Source organism: Polistes dominula, unplaced genomic scaffold (genome assembly GCF_049000335.1).
Source record: "Polistes dominula isolate Pdom_NZ unplaced genomic scaffold, Pdom_raw_medaka contig_49, whole genome shotgun sequence".
Classification (NCBI taxonomy): domain Eukaryota; kingdom Metazoa; phylum Arthropoda; class Insecta; order Hymenoptera; family Vespidae; genus Polistes; species Polistes dominula.
Window position 1 is genome coordinate 4,321,025 of NW_028300914.1, and position 23,308 is coordinate 4,344,332.

The 23,308-nt window shown below is 28.0% G+C and overlaps 1 protein-coding gene across 1 annotated transcript in view; it reads right to left on the minus strand.

Annotated features, from left to right (window-relative positions):
• Window positions 1–4,012: 4,012 nt before the first annotated feature.
• LOC149033329 (cytochrome P450 4C1-like) overlaps window positions 4,013–23,308 on the minus strand; it is a 43,108-nt gene continuing 23,812 nt past the window's right edge. The window contains exons 8-16 of the mRNA XM_089179814.1: window positions 5,744–5,926; window positions 5,592–5,661; window positions 5,375–5,501; window positions 5,177–5,237; window positions 4,970–5,076; window positions 4,820–4,888; window positions 4,537–4,711; window positions 4,263–4,439; window positions 4,013–4,176 (exon numbers count right to left, since the gene is read on the minus strand). Of these exons, the coding sequence (XP_089035940.1) occupies window positions 4,013–4,176; window positions 4,263–4,439; window positions 4,537–4,711; window positions 4,820–4,888; window positions 4,970–5,076; window positions 5,177–5,237; window positions 5,375–5,501; window positions 5,592–5,661; window positions 5,744–5,926 (1,133 nt within the window). The remainder of the gene's footprint in view (window positions 4,177–4,262; window positions 4,440–4,536; window positions 4,712–4,819; window positions 4,889–4,969; window positions 5,077–5,176; window positions 5,238–5,374; window positions 5,502–5,591; window positions 5,662–5,743; window positions 5,927–23,308) is intronic.

The following is a 23,308-nucleotide window of genomic DNA, read 5'->3' on the forward strand; positions in this document are numbered from 1 at the left end:
TCACTTAACGAACTACATGAATTATTTTGTTCTCCATTTCTAATGCCTTTTGCCAAAAATAAATAAAACATACTCAACAAATCTAAATACAAAAAGATTTCAAATCACGATTGAAGTATCTGTTTTACTAGATTATAAAACAATTTCTCGAGATCAGGTATCAATAAACGCGATAAACGAAATCATTGTAAAAAGAAAAGGAATGAAATAAACTTTTGAACAAGTTTATAACAAAGAGTTAATTTAAAAAGATGTGCATGTGATATAAAGTACGTACATTATAAGTATATTATACTTTTATATATACTTAATATATTTACTACAGTGTGGTAAAGAGACGAATCGTTATTTCAAATTCAACAGGTACAAGAGAAGATCCGAATAACAGATTTATACGTATCCGAGTATATATCTAAATATTTTAACGTTGATATGTGTATATGTAAACACTATATCGAATTTTATACATATATATAAATATATATATATATATATATATATATAATGTGTGTTGTTTTGTGTTCGACAGTGACACAGAAGAGGTTCTCTATCTAACATAAGTATAGACACGTGCTCGGATCTTCTTTGTAAAAGCATTTCTCTATTTCTCCTCCGTTTCTGCTAGAATTTACTTTAAAAAGATAACATACATTATCTCTTGACGGATAAGAATGTTGCGATCTGACGTGTACGATGCATTTTATTCGATGAAATGTTACAGGTAGATATCTATTTATGTACATTTGTTTGAACTAACGTAATTCATACATATATGCATGCATACATATATATACATTTCAGAAAACGGTAATGCAATGAATTTATTTCCCAACAGTGAGACTGACACGATTGTAATAAAGAATGTAATATAACGTTCGCGTGTGTGTATGTGTGTGTGTGTTTGGTACGAATGAGAATGAAATAGAAGTATGGAAGAAAAATAGCATTTACGTATTTAGTTGAATGTGTTTATATACTGGGTAAGGTATCTAAATCAGGGTTCCTACAACTCGATTCTTATTGGTGATAAAAACAAATGTGTCGAAGAAAATTATTCACTTTCAAGAATAGCATTGTCTCTTTTTAAGTACCATGTTACCATGGTATATACCAGTTTTATATTTTTAATTTTTTTAAAAGAAAAAAATAGATGTTGAATTTTAATAGAAATTCTAACGTACACGCTGTACCTGTCCTGAACAATATATATTTATAAGTAATTACACTTTAAAATGAACTTATTATTTTATTCGTAGCATCGAATTCATTTCTACGTCTAATATATATATTAATAAATAATACATTATAATCGTTTTATTAAAAAAATAACATTGACTTTTCATATTTTTCACAAATGTTCAACTGTGTGTTAAACAATTAATTAACTAGACTTATGTAAACCATGGAATCACAAGTAAGTTTTCCTCTGACAAATTGTTTTCCAATACCAATTTCTATCGAACTATTTAGATTGTTCGTTTTAAATATTATACCCGTTATATACAAACAACATTTTCATAACTATCGTGATATATTTTTGCTTTGAGAAACTCTCGAGAAACATTCTATCTCGTTACCATACTATATCGTATTAAATCGTTCTCTCATAAAGGGTTTAATAGTGTTTTTAATATTTAATTCTTAATATTGGAAACAACGGAGAAAAAGTTGAGAATTTGTTGAATGGGGAATTTTTAAAAAGAAATTAAAGACATCTCAATGAATTTATTTCAGTTTCCTTTTGGAACGCGAATATATGTTTAACTTGTCAATAAAATAACATGTATTAATAGATAAAAATTAAAAATTCTAGTCAAAGGAGGCAACGGCGATAGTAATCCTGCTCAGTACGAGAGGAACCTCAGGTTCGGACATTTGGTTCACGCACTCGGTCGAGCGGCCGGTGGTGCGAAGCTACTATCCGTGGGATTATGCCTGAACGCCTCTAAGGCCGTATCCTTTCTAGATAAAAATTAAAAAAAAAAAAGAAAAAAATAACATAACAACAAACTAGAAAAAGTATATTGCGTAAAATGTGATTGCTCAATCGTGTGTCGGGTAACTTTTCGAGGATACAGGAAAAGGATTCGAAAATTTATATCGAACTTTTTGAAATTCAATTGGAAATGGCAACGTAAGATATTAAACTTGACAGTTACGTCGCGACCATTCGCTACCGGATGGGAGGGGAAGGTATAGGTGGGGGACAGGGAAGGGGGAAATTAATGTAGTTATTTTCGTAAGATCGATTTTAGAACGGATAGCTCAGCAAGGAGTGTTGAATCGCACCTTTCGAATCGTTTAATTCAGTAGTAAAATTTTGTGTCGATTCGAAGTGGAGAAGGGTAAAGAGAGGAGGAGAACGGTGGAGAAAAATAAAAAGAAGAGGGGGTGTTCTAGGGGAGTCGGAGTCAATCTCTGAAAGCAGTCGTGCATAAATATCCTTCGACGACGACGATGAATTTCGAGATTCTTACACCAAGGTTTGTAAAAATTGGTGGAAATTTTTAACCGAAATTCATCGCTCGATTCTTTTGACCGGGAAGTATAAGGTGGGGGGAGTAAAGGTGGAAGGTAGGATTGGGGGAATACTCGACTATTTTGCATTAAACTTCCATATATTTTTTATTATTTTAATTTTTTCCCCCCGTTTCTTTCTCTACCTCTCTTTCTCTTTCTCTTTGTGTGTCTTTCATTCCCAATTCTTTTCTTGATATATAGTATTCTTAACAAGTATTTAAATAATAATACCATGAGCCGATTTAATTCTAAGAATTGCAGCGAATACCGCTCAACGAGATGTCAGTTAATTGAAGCAGATTTCATTAAAATGCTCAATTCGAGAAAAGAATGAAAATTTTCGTCTATAATATCACAATGCAATAATCTCATTAATATTACATTTCTTCAACTTTTCTACTATTAAATTGATATTAATTATTATTATTCATTATTGTCAGTCTGAAAAAAACCATTATTTGTGCTTTGTTGATTATTTTCATTTTTAATTGGATTTGCGTTGTTCTGATACATTTCATCGTCATTGTACGATCCGAAATGATCGTACGGTAATTAGATGTAGTTAAATCGCGCGCGTCCGATTCTATCGATTACAACTATAGATCAATACTCATTGCGAGCATCGATCAACTACCGGCAACTATCGAAGCGCCCCTCTAGTTACCCCCACTTCTCACTCCTAGTGCGTACGCCCTCCTGGGCCAGTACAAAAGGACATTCTTTCATTCCATTACTGGACGCCTGTGAATATATATCTAAATCAAAGGAGTTAAGTTAAATTAGTTAAGAAATATAAGCAAGACGAGCGAGAGGTGAGATCTTTCCATTATATACATTTCACATCTACGGTATTTTCCCGCGTGGTAACACCACGTGGTGGACCATCATTGTTATAATTAAATATCATCCAGGGTTTTTATGCCGCAAGGCTTTTCCCTGACGAGCCAATAAAAAAGGCATTGTTTCTTTGTTTGGCTCAACCACGTGTTTGATTAATTTTATTCTAATCCCTTCTTCCTCATCCCCAGCAACTAATTACCAGAGGACTCATAATTGAGGAATTTGGTCATAACAGTCATTGTTAGAAAATATTTTTCTTTTCTAAATATAAAGCTTTTACATATTGTATCGAATATTCTACAACGAGAATAATCCTACGTACTGAAAAAAGAACGTAATAAAATTTGGAATAAAAATGTTGAAATGTTGTTTTAAGATTAAGCGTTGTGAAAATGAAAAAAAATATCTAAGGGAATAGAATACATTTTGTATACTTAACACGTTGCCGCACACTTTTAATTTGACGATCGTGCTTAGAAATACGAAGATCGGACGGCTATAGCCGTCATTTGCGGCAATGGGTTAAGAATACAAATATCGATATAGTAAATAAATAATAGCAATTTATAATTTTCAAATAATTTTTTTTTTGTACAGTTAATTACAACAATTATTATATTGTATTACATAATATTCATAATAATGTGAAATATTATCGTCTGATAAATCTCAAGAGTATAGTTTCAGCTGGTTTCAAAGTTATGGATATTTTTAGGCCAATATTTTCAACTGATACTGGATTATCTATTTCAACAGTAAATTTTCTTAATAGACTAGCAGATATAATCTTCATTTGTGCCATGGCGAATGTTTGACCTAAAAAAGCAATATTAAATAAGCATGTACTTTGCTAATAATCAGTTTAGGAACTAATTAAAAAGTGCATAATAATTTGCTTCTACCTATACAATTCCTCTTTCCAGAACTGAATGGGATGAAACACTTCGGATCGTAATTTCCCGGAAGAAAACGATCAGGATTAAATCGTAATGGATCAATCCAATATTTATCCTTCCGGTGAAGTGCAAATATTGCCAACAATACTTCAGTATTTTCTGGTATTACAATGTTGTCGTTCCCTTCATATAATAATAAAATACATATTATTATTACATAAAACAATAATTTAAATACTGGAAAAAAAATACGAATAGTATTTTTTGTGTATATGAATACCTATTATATCGCTACCTAATGTTCGTCCAATAAATGGTGCAGGAGGAAAAAGACGAAGTGTTTCTTTAATGACTCGTTCCAAATAATTCATTTTCTTAGTATCATCGTATGTAATTAGATCATCATTCGGATCACTTGAACCGTACATATCGTACAGTTCCGTATAAACTTTATTCTACAACCAAAAATTACAAATATATAACACACGTTTTGTACAAAAATAAATTTGATTTTTAAAAGGTTATGATAAATTTGATAATGTTTAATGGTTATCAGTAATTACCTGAATCTCAGGAAAAGATGCTAGCATTAAAAATAAAAATGTAAGAGTTCCTGCAGAAGTATCACTTCCCTAAAAAATAATAAAAAGTTTTAAGAATCAATTTATAAATAAAAATAAATCTTATCTAATCTAATAAAAAAATTATCTTACAGCAAAAATAAATGTATTTATTTCATGACGAATATTCTCCTCCGAATATTTTCCGGTTTCATAAAATGATTCAAATAGTGCGTCGAGAAATGGACTGCTATATTTTACTTCATCTTTAGGAATAACAAATTATTTATTATTAACATCAAAGATATCTATCCATAAATACATTAGTAAAAGAACATTTTAAGAAATTATTTTTCTTACTCGCATATGCATCATTTTTTTCACGGGTATTTTTATCTTCCTCTATTGACTCCTTTTTTTCCTTATTATCTTAACGAGAAAAAAAGTTATATATAAATATTTATAAAGTATTAATAAGGTATAATTTTTATTTAAACTTTATTATATGGTTATTATCAAGTAACCTTAAATCAGAATATTTTTATTTTTTATTTTTACCTCGCTCGTTATTTTGTTAACGTATAAATGATGTTCCTCTAATCGCTTTCCTATAGATGAATATTTAAATATAATATTTGGATGTAACCATAATTTCCAGATCCTTTCCATACATATATCCATCATTCTAAATAAAAATAAAATTTAATATGAAGACAAATATGAAGTTTTATACTATATTATATTATAAAAGTAATAATTTTCTGTTGATTATTACTCTGTCATGTATTTATCAAGTTTGCAGTCTGGAGTATTCTGCAAATTTAGATCAGATTCCAATAGGCTATCTGTCAGTACAAAAAAAAATAATTTTTAATAGATTTGTACATGTCTAAATACTTAAAAAATTCTAGAGTTTCTAAAACTCACCAAATATGATGTCCAACATACATAAATGTACGTAATGAGAGAAATCTACGTTTTCTCCGTTACTAGTTTCTAAAACGTTGATTAGCCTTTTAGAATTTTTATTCATTGACTCTATATAATATGAAACCATATTGGCATTGAATTTTTTATTTAGTATTCTTCGATGTATTTTCCATAATGACGCTTCAAATAAAAAGATATTTTTTACTTTATTTTCTCATTCTGTGTTTTCTTTTTATATATTTGTTAGTAAAAAATTAAAATAGGATATCTTTGTACATGCATATACATGTGCTTAAGTGTAGACATTTTATACAAATGTAAAAAATATGAACTATTATTACCAGCAATACTTTGTAAGGAATATTTAAAACACACCTAATTATTCTTTGATTTTAATATTTCTTTTGCATTAATTAAAAATTAACAATGTGAGAGAGAGAGAGAGAGCTTATAATATACCTGGTGCTGTAAATAATCCATCGCCCAAACTATATTTAAAAAAGTAATATATATAACTTTTCTCAGCAGTGGTTGAGCTTTTTGCAAAAGTCTAAAAAAAAAGTGATATAATAAAATATGAAATAAAAAAAATATTATTCAAATTAATCGTTTTAAAGGAAGTGCAGTAAATTTAATAAATCTTACTTCAATATTTTCAGGATCATCGAAGACTAGAATTAATTGTGAGCCGATCCAGAGTTGCCAAGGCGAAGAATAAATTTCGGTGTATTGTAATATTTTATGAGATACATCTAATGTTAAAACAGAATCATTCAATAAAAATGGTATAAATGTATATATTAGGAAGAAAACATAAAAGAAAAAGAAAATATACCACTTAAATCACCAAGAAGCATATACATATTTCCGATCAGAGGATACGGTTTAGGGCCTGCATAATTCTTTACTATATCATATTTCTGAGATTTATGTTTTGAATATTCAATTATGTTAAGTAGAAAATATAATAGAGTCATTGCTATTAGGACTATAGTAGCGTATCCCATGTTGAAGTCAACAAACTAGAAATACCACAAATTTTTTTATTAATTTAAAATTCTAATTGACTCCTACAGTTAGTATTGGAAAGATATGAAATTTGAACTACGCATCGACGTCTTGAATTCCTCGTGTCTTAACAGAAATTAATAAAAAAAAAAAAAGAAAAAATAAACCAAAGAGGAATTTATTAAAATCAGTCTAAAATTACATTTTGTCTTGGTGTCATTAATACCATCAACACAATTTGACGAAATAAGAAAAAAAACTGTATTTTATAAATTTACTTGTTTTGTTCGTAATAATACTAATTGCAATTCCTCAATGTAGTTCTTTGAAATGGAGGATGAATATGAATGTTTTAATCATAGTTTATTCGTTTGTAGGTTGTTGTTTTCTTGTCTAAAAAATCATGTTTTTACTCTACGATTGATTTGTATTATACTAATAAATAAATTCTACATAAGCGAGATACATTAAACGAGTAGCAAGATATATATTAATTCATGATGAGATTGAAATTACTTTATTTTGCATTAATTTATAAATGAATTAATTCGCTTTAATTATTCAAAATAAAATAGATACTTTTCCTCTGTTATGGAAATGTTAAAATAACCCCTTAACCTACGATTTATGGCTAAAAAATTATGTGTAAATTTAAGAATTTAAGACCGAAAACCTAAACAAGTTCGTGCAGCCTTCGAGCCATTCGCACGAATTGAGTAATTCACTTATCGAGCAAGACGTAAATATTTTGATCATCGTACTACAGGCAATGCCCATAGTATTTACGTTTAGCCCGATCATCGTACACGGGCTATGCCCGTAGTTGTAGGTTAAGGGGTTAATGTTACATAACAATTTACTTTTAATCGCACGTCAAGGATCTTATATTTTTCAAATTTCTTATGAAAATTACATTGTAATTTCTACCAAATATTGCAGGTGTTTATACATATATTGATCAAGTCATGCAGGATATAGTAAATTGAATATTTTGTTTCGATAATAAAGTGTGCAATATTAAAAAATTAATGTGAGGATACTGCTCAGTTGTGAAACATTAGAACACATATTATTTTTTTATCAATCTCAAAATTATTTGCGAATACCGATACATTTGATCGATATAACAATAATTTCTTGATTACATTCAGAAAAGAGTATCCAATTTGGACAATATTTATAACGATTAAGTTGACACTGAAATAACGTGCAATATTTTTTACGATATATGTATCAAATGTTAATAACGAGATTATAAATTTCTAGTATTAGACAAGTATAGCATTTAACAGGGATTAAAAATAATTACACGCTTTTGTAATTTTATTTTACTCTTTTTTATACTACAAGAAAAATGGTTTCTTTATGTATTTCTAAGTTATAATTAATATTAGTTTTTTGTTCCGGAAAAGAATAATTTTAATATTTGTTGCTAAGCTTACTTTAGCCACATTGAGTTCTTCGAGTTTAGCCGGTACCAGGTAGATTCCTGTTTTGCAAAGAACAAATGACTAATAAAGAATTTTAATTCTATGATAATAATAATTATATTTTGGATTTCGATTCTTTTGTTGCTTTTAATGATCAATGAATTTAAATGAAATTATTTGGCTATCTGGTCAATTAGTGTTGTACTGAAGTTCCATGTTTTCAGTGTGTTTCAAAAGTTTACAATACTCATCCATTATATTTTTTATATCACACAGTTATCATCAAGTAGAAAGATGGCTACTATTAAGAAGTATGTTAAGTCGGCTTTTAATATTGGCCAATATTGAAGAGTTAGAACTTACTTGGATGTCCATCGTGAATTTTGATTATTGACTTCTTCCTTCTTTTGCTGACTATATTAAACCAACAAAGCCTCGGTGTGATACGTATCAAACATCGACTCTCACTAATTGTAAGATTGATACTTTCTTTATATACTGTTTTGACATCCTCGCACACAATTTTAAAACCAATCTAATGGAACCTTTACGCAACTTCGCCGGAGGTAACATCGCCCCCCCTCCTTAAAAAAATAGTAGTATAAGATAATTTTAGAATTTTTATTGGCTAATAAATTTGCCAGAATATTTTTCTATCTCGCCTTCTACACACACACACATATCTCCTTATTACCATAAACTTCTCTACAGGATTCTATATTGTGATATCTCGTATTTAGCAATCCTGTCTTAATTCTTGTCCAAATTATTATCTTCTGCTTTATTTTCATGTGTTTTTTTTCCCATCGTATTCTAGCCTCTTGTCATTTGTCTCATTATCATAATTCATTCAAACATTTTCTTTCATTAACGCTTTTTGAGTTTATTATGCCCTGGAGATTCATTAAGTGACGATTACAATTTTTTAACATAATTTAATGAGTTTTTGGAAATCGATATATTATATGTAGCCTTTATTAGTTGGATGGAATTTTTATGGAAAATACTAGAAGTTTGTTTTAATTGTTACTTATTCTTACTGCTAAATAATGATTTTATTTGCAATTTACTCGAAATAATTGCATATTTTGTAACTAGCATGGCAGTTGAACTACTGCAAGTAGAATTGCTAGTATAACTGCAAAAAGTTAGGATGGCAAAGGTGGAGTGACATAGCAATAACTAAAAATCTGTAAAAATTATGAAGGATTGTTAGTATTATAAAGATTAAGTTTGCATAGTTTAAGATTTTGTCAATAAAATAATCACCATTATATTATATATCGTTTATAAGAAAAAACACTTTTAACGCTATTAAGTATTGAATTATTTTTTATTGAAGCATCAGTGAAACGGTTATATCAAATATTCTCTTAAGGGGAAATAAAAAGGTAAACAATATTGAAAATGTGTAGGATTTAAATATTTAACATATCTTAATATGTTTCATCAGTAGAAGGAAGAAGGAGAATGGCGATAAGAAGAACGAGTAAATGTTGCAATAATCAAAAGAATGGTATTTCGTGTATTTATTATCTTGTTTGCCAAACACACCTCTTACTTCTCCTTGGTTAGGGTCTATACTCCAAAATATGCATTTTATTTTTATTCTATTAAGAATTTCGTCTTCGGTCTTGTAAACACGTTTATCTTTATCTTCGTTTGGAAGGTTATTCGGTGCTGTGCGTGTACAGCGTACACTTTTTACGACGGTAAAGGACAAAAATATTAGATAAATATCAAAATTGTTCTGGCTATAAGCGTGTGTATTTACTGGAGAAGATTACATACAATATGTTATATGGAAAAATAATGAAATAAATGTAAGATTATTTTCACCAAAAATGGGTGAAATTAAAACAAAATTTTTTCCTTTTCTTTCTTCGTCTAATTTTCAAGGATACTTTCAATACGTAAGAGTGATATTTCATTCTTATTAAAAGCAAATAGCTGTTTTTTATAAATTTATTTATACAACATCTATTTCTTTAAATTTAATAATTGTATTAATAACATTTCTTCTAATTAGCAATATTTTTCATAGTTCAGGGGTAAAACCGCTCTAGAATTTTCAAAAAAATTTTTTTTTAGCTTAAAGTGTACTGTAGACATCTAAAAACAATATGCACTTGGTCACAAAGCAAAAAAAATGTTTAACATGACGAAATCTAGATTTTACCGAAGCGCCTCGAAGCGTGTGATGAGCGCTCCAACACGACGCTCGGATTAAACGCTTTAAACTTTAAACGTGTTTTTTTCGAAACTACATTTTTTAAACTAGGAGGACTCATAATTCGAGCATTATTCAATAGTTTGACTTGAAACTTTGAGGATAGTTTAATAGTTATATTTTCTAGAGAAGTGCGTAGCCGATTTTTTCTACTGAATGTAATTTTTAATTTTGTATACAATTTTCGACATTTTTTTCGTCGAAAGGTCGATTTTTTTATTCAAAGTTGCGCCATACTTACAGAATTTAATTTAGGAAAAAAACCCTACGCACTTCTCTAGATAATAGTACATAGATTAAGAATTTTTTTAGTTTTTGATATTAGGTCTCTTACTTGCCCGGGCATGAGTTCGCTCGTTTCAGCGAAAAAAAAGGGTTTTTTTCAGTTACGAATACCGATGCCATTTTTTATCTAAAATCAATAAAAATATTTGTTTACATAGTTCAATATATGATTAACCAACTCTCAAAAAAGAAATACTATTCCTTATTTAGTGTTCGCAACAAAAATTCCCAAAAGAGGCATTTTTTTTAGGTTCTAAATTGATGTTACCCCTTTAAATTGTAATTATTATTTTTACGAATTAAATAATATAAATATCTTTTATAAACCAATGTCAGTTGTTTAGCAATATTTTTTCTCATTTTTGACAGACTTTACAAATATATTCGCATAAATCGAGAACCTTGAGTGTACATGCGTCATGTCTGTTCACTTATACAAATTTTTCTTCGAGTATGTTTGCAAAACATTCGTTGACATAAATGAAAGGTGTCGTCAATGGTCTCGTGTGGTTGACTTTCTTTTTTCTACGCTCCGATTCCAGCACAGAAATATAAAGCTCTTCGTATAATGTCCAAAAGCTGTCAACTTGATGGAATACTTTTTTTCACATTCACATATATACCAGTTTGTTAAATTTTTTCTCCATTTTTTCTTCTTCTTCTTCTTCTTCTTCTCTTTTTTATTCTTTTTATTTCTCTTCTTCTTCTTTTTCTTTTTCTTTTTCATCATACACGGATAAGTATGGCAACATTCTTCTAGTACGTTTTATATTAAAATATTAAAGGAACGTTCGTCGTGTTTACTGGTAGACGTTATTTTTGAGGAACAAACTTTGATTGAAATATGAAACTCTTAAGAAGAAATTTAACTTATCTTTAATCTAAAACAACTATGAAACTATTCATAAGGTTTATCGAACGCATACTACTAGGATTGATAAATATTGAATTTATTCATCAAATCTATTAACTTTATCAACGACGTGAGTAGTACTTTCAGTATAGTATGCAGTTGACTTTTCTTCTCAAAGCTTCTTCTCAAAGTGTCGTTGAAGTTTAAAGGTATAGCTTTTGGAAGATTTAAACGTTCATGAGGTGAGTAGAAGGGGAGGGATTTTCGTCGGCATGAGTTTAGTTAAGGAATATATCGGTGTTGGGAAAAGTTCAAGTAATTCCGTCAAATTAATTCCATGAATTTCAGTGAACGAAGAACTTGAGTTCCGTTAAATCTAACATCATCCAACATTGACGAAAAGGGTGCGGGAGGGGAAGGGTAATACGTTATATCGGTCAATAAAATAGTCGACATTGAAAATATCTTTTTCTAAGATTTACATGCACACAGTTGCATGAAAAAGAAAGATAAAGATAGACTCCAGTCAAGGAATATCGAGAAAGCATAGAAGATTATGTGAATGTTATGTGATTGGACTAGGAAAAGTTTCTTTCGTTCTGTATACGAATAAGTATGCATCGAATTTGGTTTTGTTTCCTCCTTTTCCTTATTTTTTTTTATTTTTTATCTGTTCTTTTTTTTTACTTTGCAATGGATAGAATCTCATTTCCATGACTACATCTACCCACTCAGCCCACGCATGCAACGTTATATCAAATTCGTATTGAAGATTCTGTTCTTTTATTGTATACACGTGTACACGTACATTTTTTTTTCTCTTTTTCTTTTTATGTTCGTCGTAATTCGAAAGACCGATTTCCAATAAAATTTTCCTGCCAAATATAATTCTCTAGATTTGACTTTAATGCTATCGAGATTGTTCGTATACGCGAGTCTAGATAAAATCGATTCTGGATTATGTTGCTGATAACGAATTTCGAGCTGGATATTTTATCTTAAGCCGAGTTCCGATAAGGTCAAAATCATTTTTGTTCATTTTTTAATTATGAATAATGATCGATATTATACGAGTAATTTAATCATATTTGAATAATTTCGAAGCAAATTATGGCATGAACTTTTCAATCCTTATAATTATCCTTAATTAATTAATTTTAATCTTAAGATTATAATTTTTACAAAAGAACGTACTTTATTTTCAATTAATATTTTATTATATTAGAACTTAACCTATATTTATAATAATCTTAAATGAAATAAATTTATTCTAAAAGATTATTTAATACATTCGATTATATTTTATTTAGTTTTTTTTTGTAATTATTAAAATCATTGAAAAATGTTTTCTTTTTCGTTTTTAAATTGAAAAATATTGCTCTGAATTGTTTATTCTTATCTTTGCTGAAATTTTGGATTAAATAAAAGTTTCATGATTGGATTTAAATGGATTTCTTTCATTTTTTTTTCTTTCTTCTAAAATTATTTTTAAGATTTATATTATAGATTTTCGGATAAATCGGTTCAGTTAATATTCTCTCTGACGAGCTTTTCAATATTTTTATAATCATTTTGGTTGATCCTTTTTTTCTTTTTTTGCAACTACTCGAATTTCAACGCTAGATTGTGTAAAACTGTTGTGCATGTAGAAAGAGAAATGCGTTAGTCGAAAAGAGAAATATTTTATCGTTCGGTGAGAATTTTCTGAGCCGAAAATCGGACAATATCGGAAATATTCCAGCAGCTAGCAACGGTAACGGCCTGTGCTAGCCCCTTGTCAGAGAACAAAACTGAAATTTACGCGAAAATTGTAAGGGAATTATTTTCGTTTGCCTGTATTTTGGTCAATGGTTATCAAATCGATCGTTTTTCATGGTATACGGGGAAAGGGGTAGCGGGAGTGTAGTATCGGTGCTATCCCAACGAAAAAGTATTCGTTACATTTTGCTTCCAATCGTAATCTGATTAGAAAAATAACTTTTGTTTTCCTTTTTTTTTTTAATTATTTCCTTTATTTCTTTTGTATTGTCACATGAAAAACAAACGGAATATTATATTTTTTTCTTTTTCTCTTACCAACGTATGGTAATCTTTTTCATCACCTTGTTTACTCGATGCTCGGAATCAATTGCAAAATATATAATAAACAAATAATAATAATAATAATAATTGGAAATATTCAATCGATAAATGTAATATGATATCGCTCTATGTTTTAATCGATAATAAAGTTTTTTTTTAATCCACCTGTATTCTACACAAATTTCTCCAACATGGAGTCTTCTGGTTATAAATAAGAAATAAAATACGTGATTAAAGCCAATGGAAATTTAATACTTTATTGGTTCGTCAGGGAAAAGTTTTGCGGCATAAAAAACCTTGGTTGTTAATCTTAATATAATAATTAATAGCGTCCAACCTTTGATAAGGTGCAAACTTCTAGAGGACTATGGGCGTGCACTTCGAGTATGTGTTAAGAGTCTATGATTATTTCCGATCGTACACAATCTATAATATTTGTATTTAATTTTCATATACCTTTTTATTGATTCCTATCTAATAGTTACTCAGGTGTTTGATTTCCTTCAAAATAAATATACCAATCCTCGATTGTTTGATTCGATGCATACATGTAGACAAATATACGTGAATAATAATTTTTTTTTGTTTCTTTCCTTCACGAAATACGCTTCAAAAAAAATATATTTTTATAAGGTAGTGGGAAAGGGGATTGAAGTAACAGGGGGGGGGGGTTGCTAGAACTGATAGTTTTTTTTTATGCGCATATAACTATCCAATCAGATGAATAAACTGAACAGAATTAATAGTAGTAATAGTAGTAGTAGTAGTAGTACTGGTAGTGACAGATATATTCTCTTTAATATGTATGATTCTATAATAGTTGCCGATTGAACTTGTGTATGGCTTAAATCGAAGATTATCAGCCGACAGATGCAATGTACATGGGGTTAAATCGTTTCCGCATTCCGATAACAGATAATGGCTGATATGTCGTAGATAGGTAGAGTATAATGGATGCGAAGTAGTATTAAATGATATATCAAGTTGTTCAATAAGTAATTTCGTTTTATTATAGGTAAAAAAAAAAGACAAATTTTTTTTCTTTTTTTTTCTTCGTATTTAAAATCTGAAACTGTTAATCGTTTATTATCGAATTTAATAAATTCAATTTCTCGGATATATTTCGCATAATTAGGCATCAATCGGTGCTATTATTTTACCCTAATTTTCTACGACCCAAATGTGATGCATTCTTTTAATCGAAATTTCGTAAAACCTATTTAAACTGGCCTACACTCCTAAAAAAAAACTTCTAATTTCGTTCTTACTTAAATTGCATTATTACCCTTAAGTTTTTATGGTTTTGAATAAGACTTAAGTATTAATAAAATCAACCGATTAAATCACATATGTTAAATGTAACAAAATTAATTTCCGAACGATGCAATATATTCGGAGAAATAATTAACAGAAAATAATTTCTATTTGATATTCATTTCTATTTTATGTAATACGAATAGTAATTTACTATTTATTTATTGAATAATATTCCAGAAATTGTAGAATTCATTTACAGATTGAAGAGACGTGTTACTCTCTGTGTCATCGTTTTTATTCGTTAAAGTAATTTATCTATATATGTAATATTGCAAAATCCCCCCTCCCCCCTTATTACCTCACCCTCCCTTGCACTTTCTCTCTCTCTCTCTCTGTCTCATTGGATTCACGAGATCGTAAATTGTACAGTCGTATTAAAAGGACGGAAACATAGAACTTGTTCATTAATTCCTCTATTTCACGTAACGTTCGTCTCTACTTTCCTATCGGTTAACTTGACGTTTCTATCAATACAGGAAGGATGTGCGGATGGCTTGAATACTCCTAGCTACGTTTAAGAATAGATCGTCCATTTGCGAGAGCGTTCTTAGTTCGATATATTTCTATTAAATCGAATGGTACCACCACCACCACCACATAAAGGAAATTGAAATACGAAATCGCGAAATCGAATGAAAACGACTAAACAAAAAAAAGGAATAAGACAGAAAGAAAGAAAGAAAAAAAGAAAGTAAATGAAAGCGCGAAAATGGTGAGGTACACAACCCTTTCGTTTTTTTTGTTTGTAACAACAAGTAGCAATGACAAATAAAAGTATATAATGTAAAGGTTTTAATCTTAATTTGATTAAATCTGTTTGATGATTAAAATTCAATAACTTCAATGCGATTTTCTATTTCGATCATAATTATGCCAATTATTATTTATGATTTTATTTAATAATTTTGTATTTCTTATTCTGTGTAATCTCATACGACCTTAGGTTTTTGTTTTGTTTTAAACATCCCTTTTAAATGAATTTCACTTTCCAAATTGGTGAAATTTAGTTTTAATCAAAATGAAAATTAAACAAAGGATACTAATTTTTATGGTTACATATAATATATTAATAATAATTAATATATTCATATATATATATATAATTAGTTTTAATTAATAATAATTAAATTTTATATTAATAATAAAAAATATTTAATCCTTACGAACGCTTTTGTTTGATATAAATTGTATAAAGTTTTATTTAATCTCAAGACAAGACGAAAGGTTGATTATTACTCATAGCAGACAAGCATAGTAACACTTTTGAGGTGTATGGAAATTTGGGACACAGACTTTCACACACACATATACGGACACTATATTTTCCCCCCTAAATTCTCTCTCTTTCTCTTTCTCATAAATACACATATATATGTATATATGTACACAAAGAAAACGTATATATACGTCTTGACTAAAACAATTCCCCATAGTAGACAAAACGAACGTATTATCTACGTAACAGTAAGGTTGTAGCAACATTGACGTTTCAGCTCGTTAAATAGGCTTTGACTAAACGTTTGGAAAACGGAAAGCTGCTGAACTAGTACTCATCAAACGGTGAATTAAATCCGATTAAAATAGAATTGTTCTATTGTTGATGACTCCAAAAGACTGTCAATCTTACAAGGAAGTTCTTATTTGAAATATTTTATTTTATTCAAATTATGATTGTGCATTTTGAACGTATACTTGAAGTATTTGTCAATATAAAATCGTACTAGTTTTGACAATTAAATTTATTAGTCGCGATATAAAATATTTATTATGTAATTGTATCTAAATATTATTATACAGATTATTTATATTATTTATTGCTTTATTATACTTTAGCTGATAAAACTAAAATATAAAAGAAAAAATTACATTATAACAAAATTCTTAGAAAAATGAAATTAATATTTTCAAACTTTCAATCATTTCTAATGAAAACATTCTCCTTTTTTTTTTAGAATATTTTTATTAAAATTTATATTTTAATTTTTTATTAATAAATATTTTAATTAATTTATTTAGTAATAATTATACTTTTATTTCTGTTTCAATGTATAAAAAAGGCTTTATTTAAGCTCATAAAAGCACCATGCTCGGAACCGTTTTCTTTAACGAGAAACAAAGTTTCTAAAAAAGAAATCAAACACAGGTCTCGTTATACAAACCTTTTTCTATATAATGGGACTTTGTTCAAAAAAATTTAAGTAAAAATTATGACTATACTCGTTTTTGGTGCAAACGTTTTTTTCGACAAATTTATACTCAAATACCGAACAGTTTTCGAGGTAACCCATTATGTCAGCTTGACATTTTATCTCTCTCTATTTTAAAGACGAAGAAGAAAAAGAAGAAGAAGAAGAGGAGGAAAGGAAAGCTTTAAGATAAAATAAGGTGTAAACATACGCAATATTAAAGCAAGTTTGAGATAATGGGTTAAATTGAAACTTACTTGAAAAGCACTCGCAACTTCGGCACATAAATATCGTTGATTATTTTTCTCTCAAACCTTCCGAAGCTTTCGCATTACGTTATCATTAACGTTAGCAACGTTTCTCATTACGTATATACATATTTCCCTAGAAGGTTAGTTTACTCATACGTTACTCAAGGCTCTCCAGTAGAAGTACAAAATTTAATCTTCAAACTTTTCCTATTGATATTTTACACGCTCTATTCACGATATAATAAATTATAGAAAATTGGGTATGGAATAATGATCGAAATAATGATAACCTTGCGAATTTTCGTTACGAAAAATGTTGGTCAATATGGATAAAAGAAAAGTATTATGAGTAAAGAGAAAATGGAATGATGATAAATCCAATGAAAAGTAGTCCAATTGGAAATTGCTTTTTTTTATTCTCTTTTTCTTTCTTTCTCTCTTTCTCTCTCTCACATACACACTCACACACACACACAAACAACATACATATATACACGTACAGAAAAGTTTTATTTTCTTGAAGTCTCTAATCTTTTTGATCGAATGAAATTCAATCACGATTGAAATAACAAACCGCATTATTATCCTTCTACTAGCCGCACCCACCAATCACCACCCCCTTCCCTTCTTTTACTTTTACTCTTCTTATCAACTTCCTTTGCTAGATAAATCAAATATGTTTACCGTTCATATTCGTTAATTTCGTCGATAACTTTATCGAGATTTAATATCTTCATTTATAATAACTTCATATCAATTTTCAATCTAATTGAAACCCAAACGCAAAATATAATAACTTCACTATGATTTTATACTTCAATTTAAACAACGTTAAAAGTCGATTTAATTGTATCAAAAATTATTCGAAGAATCGATTTTACCTTGTAACTGAATATTTTTGTTTCTCTTTTACCTTTTTTTTCTTTCTTCATCTTTTTTCTTTTTTTCATTTTCTACTCGAGAACATCTGTAAAGGAATATAAAATGGAAAGAGAGAGACTAGTCTTTACATATTTTTCTTTGATTTTTATTAAAATCTACATACAAAGAGAAAGAGAGGGAAGGAATCTTTTAAATGTTTACAACTTTGATATAATTTGATAAAGCGATAAAAAAAAAAAAAAAAAAAAAAAGAATAAAAAATAAACAAAACTACGTAAAAGATTTTTTTAGAATTCGGTCATAGTATCTTTTGATATTTCTCTTAACGATACCTATGTATAAAACCCATACATACATATGTATGTTACTACATGCATGGGTAGAAAAAACATGTGTAGAAAGGAAGGGAGAATATTTTTTCTTTTCTTTTTCTTTTCCGGTGGATGAAAGAAAGAAAAAAAAATGTAACAAAAAGAAAATGGGGAAACGTTTTCTTTTGCTATACTGCACGCGTATTGGATATTCCCTGAGGATTCTTGCAAGTTGCAACGAACGGGAAAACGTTTGAGATTATTTCACCAGAAGTACAAAACGCATATGACATCACACCGAAAAAAAAAAGAAAGAAAAAGGAAAATATAAAGAGAGGGAGAGAGAGAGAGGTCTCCTTAGTGGTATGAACATCGTACGCGTGACTGAAGTACTTCGACCGAGTTGGAAAAGAATTATGTTTGTAGCAAAGGTATAATAATAACGTAAACACGAAAGGGAAAGAAGGAAAAACTTCGTTTACCTTGGTATACACATATATATCTGTATATACTTAGTAAGTCATTAAACTAAGCACGGTGTAGTATAGATAATTATCCAAAAAAAGAAAAAAGATAAAGAATACTTTTAGATAAGAGAGAAAGAAAAAAGTAAAAAATCAAGTACTTTACATTTTCTCGACATTTTATTTACGTTATTGTAATAAAAAGTATTATTAATATAGGTTGATGACTGAATTAATTACATGATAATGTATAATATATATATATATACACATAATTTTATTCAATTTATTAGGGTACTTTGCATTATTGATTCTTATGGTTGTTGATAAAGTATTAAAATATATGCTAGTAAAATTTATTTAATATCAATGTTAAATAAATGTAATATTTTTAAAGTATACATTGATGGTCGAAAAGATAATAATAATTATTTTAATTAAAAGCTAAATAATTTAATAATACAAGGAGAGATAGTCGTTGTTAATATTTGATTTGGTAAAAACTTTATATAGGATATAGAAAGGTATCGTTAAAAAAGAAAATAATAAATACATAAATAATACACTATAATTTTGTATAAATAAAATATTCTTTTAAATATATCCGATTTGTGCTAAAAATAATTGTTGATTGGCATAGATAATTTGTAGCTCAAATTCAGTTCGAGAAAATCATACGCGAAAGAAGAAATTGTTTAGAATTTTGAACATTTTCTTTCATTTGTAAATAGAAAATAATTATTAACAAAGGAACACATTAATAGTTAAAAAGTAAAATAAGAATAATAATAATAAGGAGAAACAAAATTTAGGAAACTTCATTAGATTTTGTAATATTAATAAGAATAGGAGAAATATGAATTATCCTATTAAGTACGAATAATCCATTTAAAATAATGTAATTCTCACTTAACGTTGAACCAATAAGAAGAAAATGTTCAACTTTTCGTTTCTTTCGACTGGAAGCAAGTTTGACTACCAGGAGAGTGAGAATATTCTACATTATAAAAAGCTTACTATACAGGATAGTCTTCAAACTTTTGCTCCGATGATCCTTCGAGAAGTCTGAAAATTATACTGAATTCTTAACTCTTGTTATTCCTATTTTTTCTTTTTTTTTAATTTTTTTACTCTAAGATATTCTCTATTCTTTAAAATGAATATTTTAAAAGAAATGAACTCTTAACATATTTAATAATTTCATTTAATACCTTTTAATAATTTTACCAATCATCGTGTATAAAAAAGAAAAGTAAGCTATTATACATTTTTTTTCCTTTTTTTTTTATTCTATTTAATAATTCAGCTTTTATTGTTTAAAATATATGTATAAGTTTCGCGTTATTTTTTTTTTTCATTTTTTTCATTTGCGTTTGATAACGATTAGAAGATAGTAACGAAAAAGTTAGAAGAGAAAAAAATAATAATAAAAAAAAATCTTAAGACGTTTTTCAAATGTTAGGATTCGTGGAACGAGTATAAAAACGGATTTCCCAGTGGCAGTTTACTTATGCACTTGTCCCCCTCATGAGTGCGAGTCACGTGCGCGCAGTTTGCGAACTTTACTATACATTTGCGTTACCACTATTTCCTCGCGGACATTTACGTTTCTACGCGGTTGGAACTCACGCTGCTGTAGGGAAATGGAATACGGAAACGTCCAATGAATTCTTTCCACTTATACGTTCTGCCACAAGGAAAAGAGAAATGTGCGCCGTTGAATGCTTTCTTCGGATTATCTTACTTTATTTTACGTTTCTTGATAGTTTACTCCTTTCTTTTATTTTTTATTTTTTTTATTTTTCTCGCCTGTAGATTTTTATTCTCTCAACCATCTGAATGTACTTAATGCAAATTTATTCTCTTATTTTTTTTTCTTTTTTTTTTAATAATCATCATCGAAATTGTTTCTTTTTTTTTACGTTATTATTAATACAACTTATATCCGTCAAGTTAATAATAAATTTAGGCTCGATTTTGTTTATTCTTCTTTTTTTACGTTGATGATTTTATGTGAAATGATTTCTACAGATATTAACGTTGGAATACTTCAATTCGACTAAATAATTTTCTACGAAATCAGCAAAAGCATTGATAGATGATATCTTTCTAATATCGCCGAGTGAAAAATCGATCTCCGATTGAATCGGAAATTCATAGTTATCGAAAATCGCCGTATGAATTTCGAAGGAAGATATGTGGATATATAAGTACCCGAGTAATATAAAATCTATGTATTTCAGAAGAAGATAAGATGTAGAAGAATCGACGAAACCTATCATCTAGATATATACTTTCATAAAAATTACATAATATCTTCTTTCTAATAAATTTCTTTATATTGAAATATAATAATATATAATATTATATATGTAATACTAATCAATTTCGTTACATTGCAAATAAATAAACAAGAAATAATTAAAAAAAAAAAACAGAAATTTTACCAACAACAAAAGTTTTGATTAAGTAATATATTTCTCAACCAAAGATGATGATATATATGTGATAAATTTTGAAATTTATTTAATAAAAACGAATACTAAAAAAACCAATACGAGTAAGAAGATTTCTAATAAATATATTTTTACCTACATACAGGGTAGAGCAATATCTCCGTCCAGTTAGAATATTGTCGTTGTTTATAACAATATAAAAAATTTTATATACGCAAATTGCACGGCATGATGAGGGGCATGTTTTGGCTTGAACGTTTTTTGCGTGGGTGGAAGCATAGAGGAGATTTCAAGGTCATCTGCACTTTTTGAAGAGAATATTATATTTTTTTTTAGTGGGATGTGATGGCAAAAATGTAAAAAAATTTTTTTAATACTTTCTTTTTAATGTTTCTAAAATAAGTTTTATTATTGTATTTTTATTGGAAAAATTATAATAAATAAGATTTATTTGTTTGTGTCACGTGCCCATCTTCTTCTATTTAAAATTGTTTCTATTTTATTAAAAAATTAGTATAAATGTCCTAAATATGCAAATATTATAATAAAAAAACATGCATTTGGATAATTATAAGAAAAACATAGAAATGAAACATTCAAGCTTCGAGAAAAAAAGACGAATACACAGTATCAAGAGTAAAATAATTGTAGGATTTATTTATTATAATATTGTTAATATAATTAATATAATTTATATATTTTAAATATAATTTATACATTTAATATAATATATAATATTATAATGTAATAATATATTATACATAATATATTATACATAATATAATAATTTAATATATATATATATAATTTATATATTTCATATAATTTATATATTTATATAATTTATTATATTTAATTATTGTTAATATATTATATGACATCGTGCGACTGATAATTGTAATCGATAATTGCGAGTTATTTAAATTGATTATTTAATTGATTAATTGAAAGTTATGGTGGTAGTTGAAGTGATGGATTTTAAGTAGGGATTGATTTTAGGAAAAGAAGACAATTAATTCATTCTTCGGCAGTCTAACAAAAGTTTTACTTTAGTTTGGGTTGTTTGATAGCTTTCTAACGGATGTGCTTAGTTCTTTTACATTCGTCAAAAATTATTAGTCGAGAATAGTTTTAAATGCTTACAAGTAATATCGATCGTTTATATTTTCTTTTTAAATATTTAAATGATTATTGTTTTGAATTATTTTGCAATATTTTTGTTATTCAATGAAATAACAAAAAAGACACTTTTTAAAAAAGAGAAAGTAGACGGAGAAATAGATATTTTTTAACTAGTATTATATAGGAGTAAAAAAATACAACGAAAGTAGCTAGAACAACATCGCTCAATGAAATGGCACATACGGGGTTTCAATTTCTTCAGTATTTTGCAGCATTTATTTTGTTTTTTAATTATTGTATGGCAAATGGAACGAAAGAATGGTGGACACATGCATTGCCAGTTTATGCAATGCTAGCAAACGCAGAACTTCTTTTAAAATTAGTATTGGACAACTTTCAAACAAAAAAATTTTTATTTTGGATAAAATTTCAAATACGTTTGGAGAAAAAGTACCAGCTCATATACAGTAAGTTGCTTACTCGGAAGAAATTTTCTAAAAACTACGACATAGAAAGTATAAACGAAGGTATAATAATTTTAGACACCTCTATATATTAATAAAAATTATTTCAAAATTCACTTCATTTTTGACCACCTTACTGATGTTATCTACCTAAGCAACACATAAGAATTAAATTTGATAAACAAAATAATGCATTTTGTATTTTATTTTTTTTTTCAAGT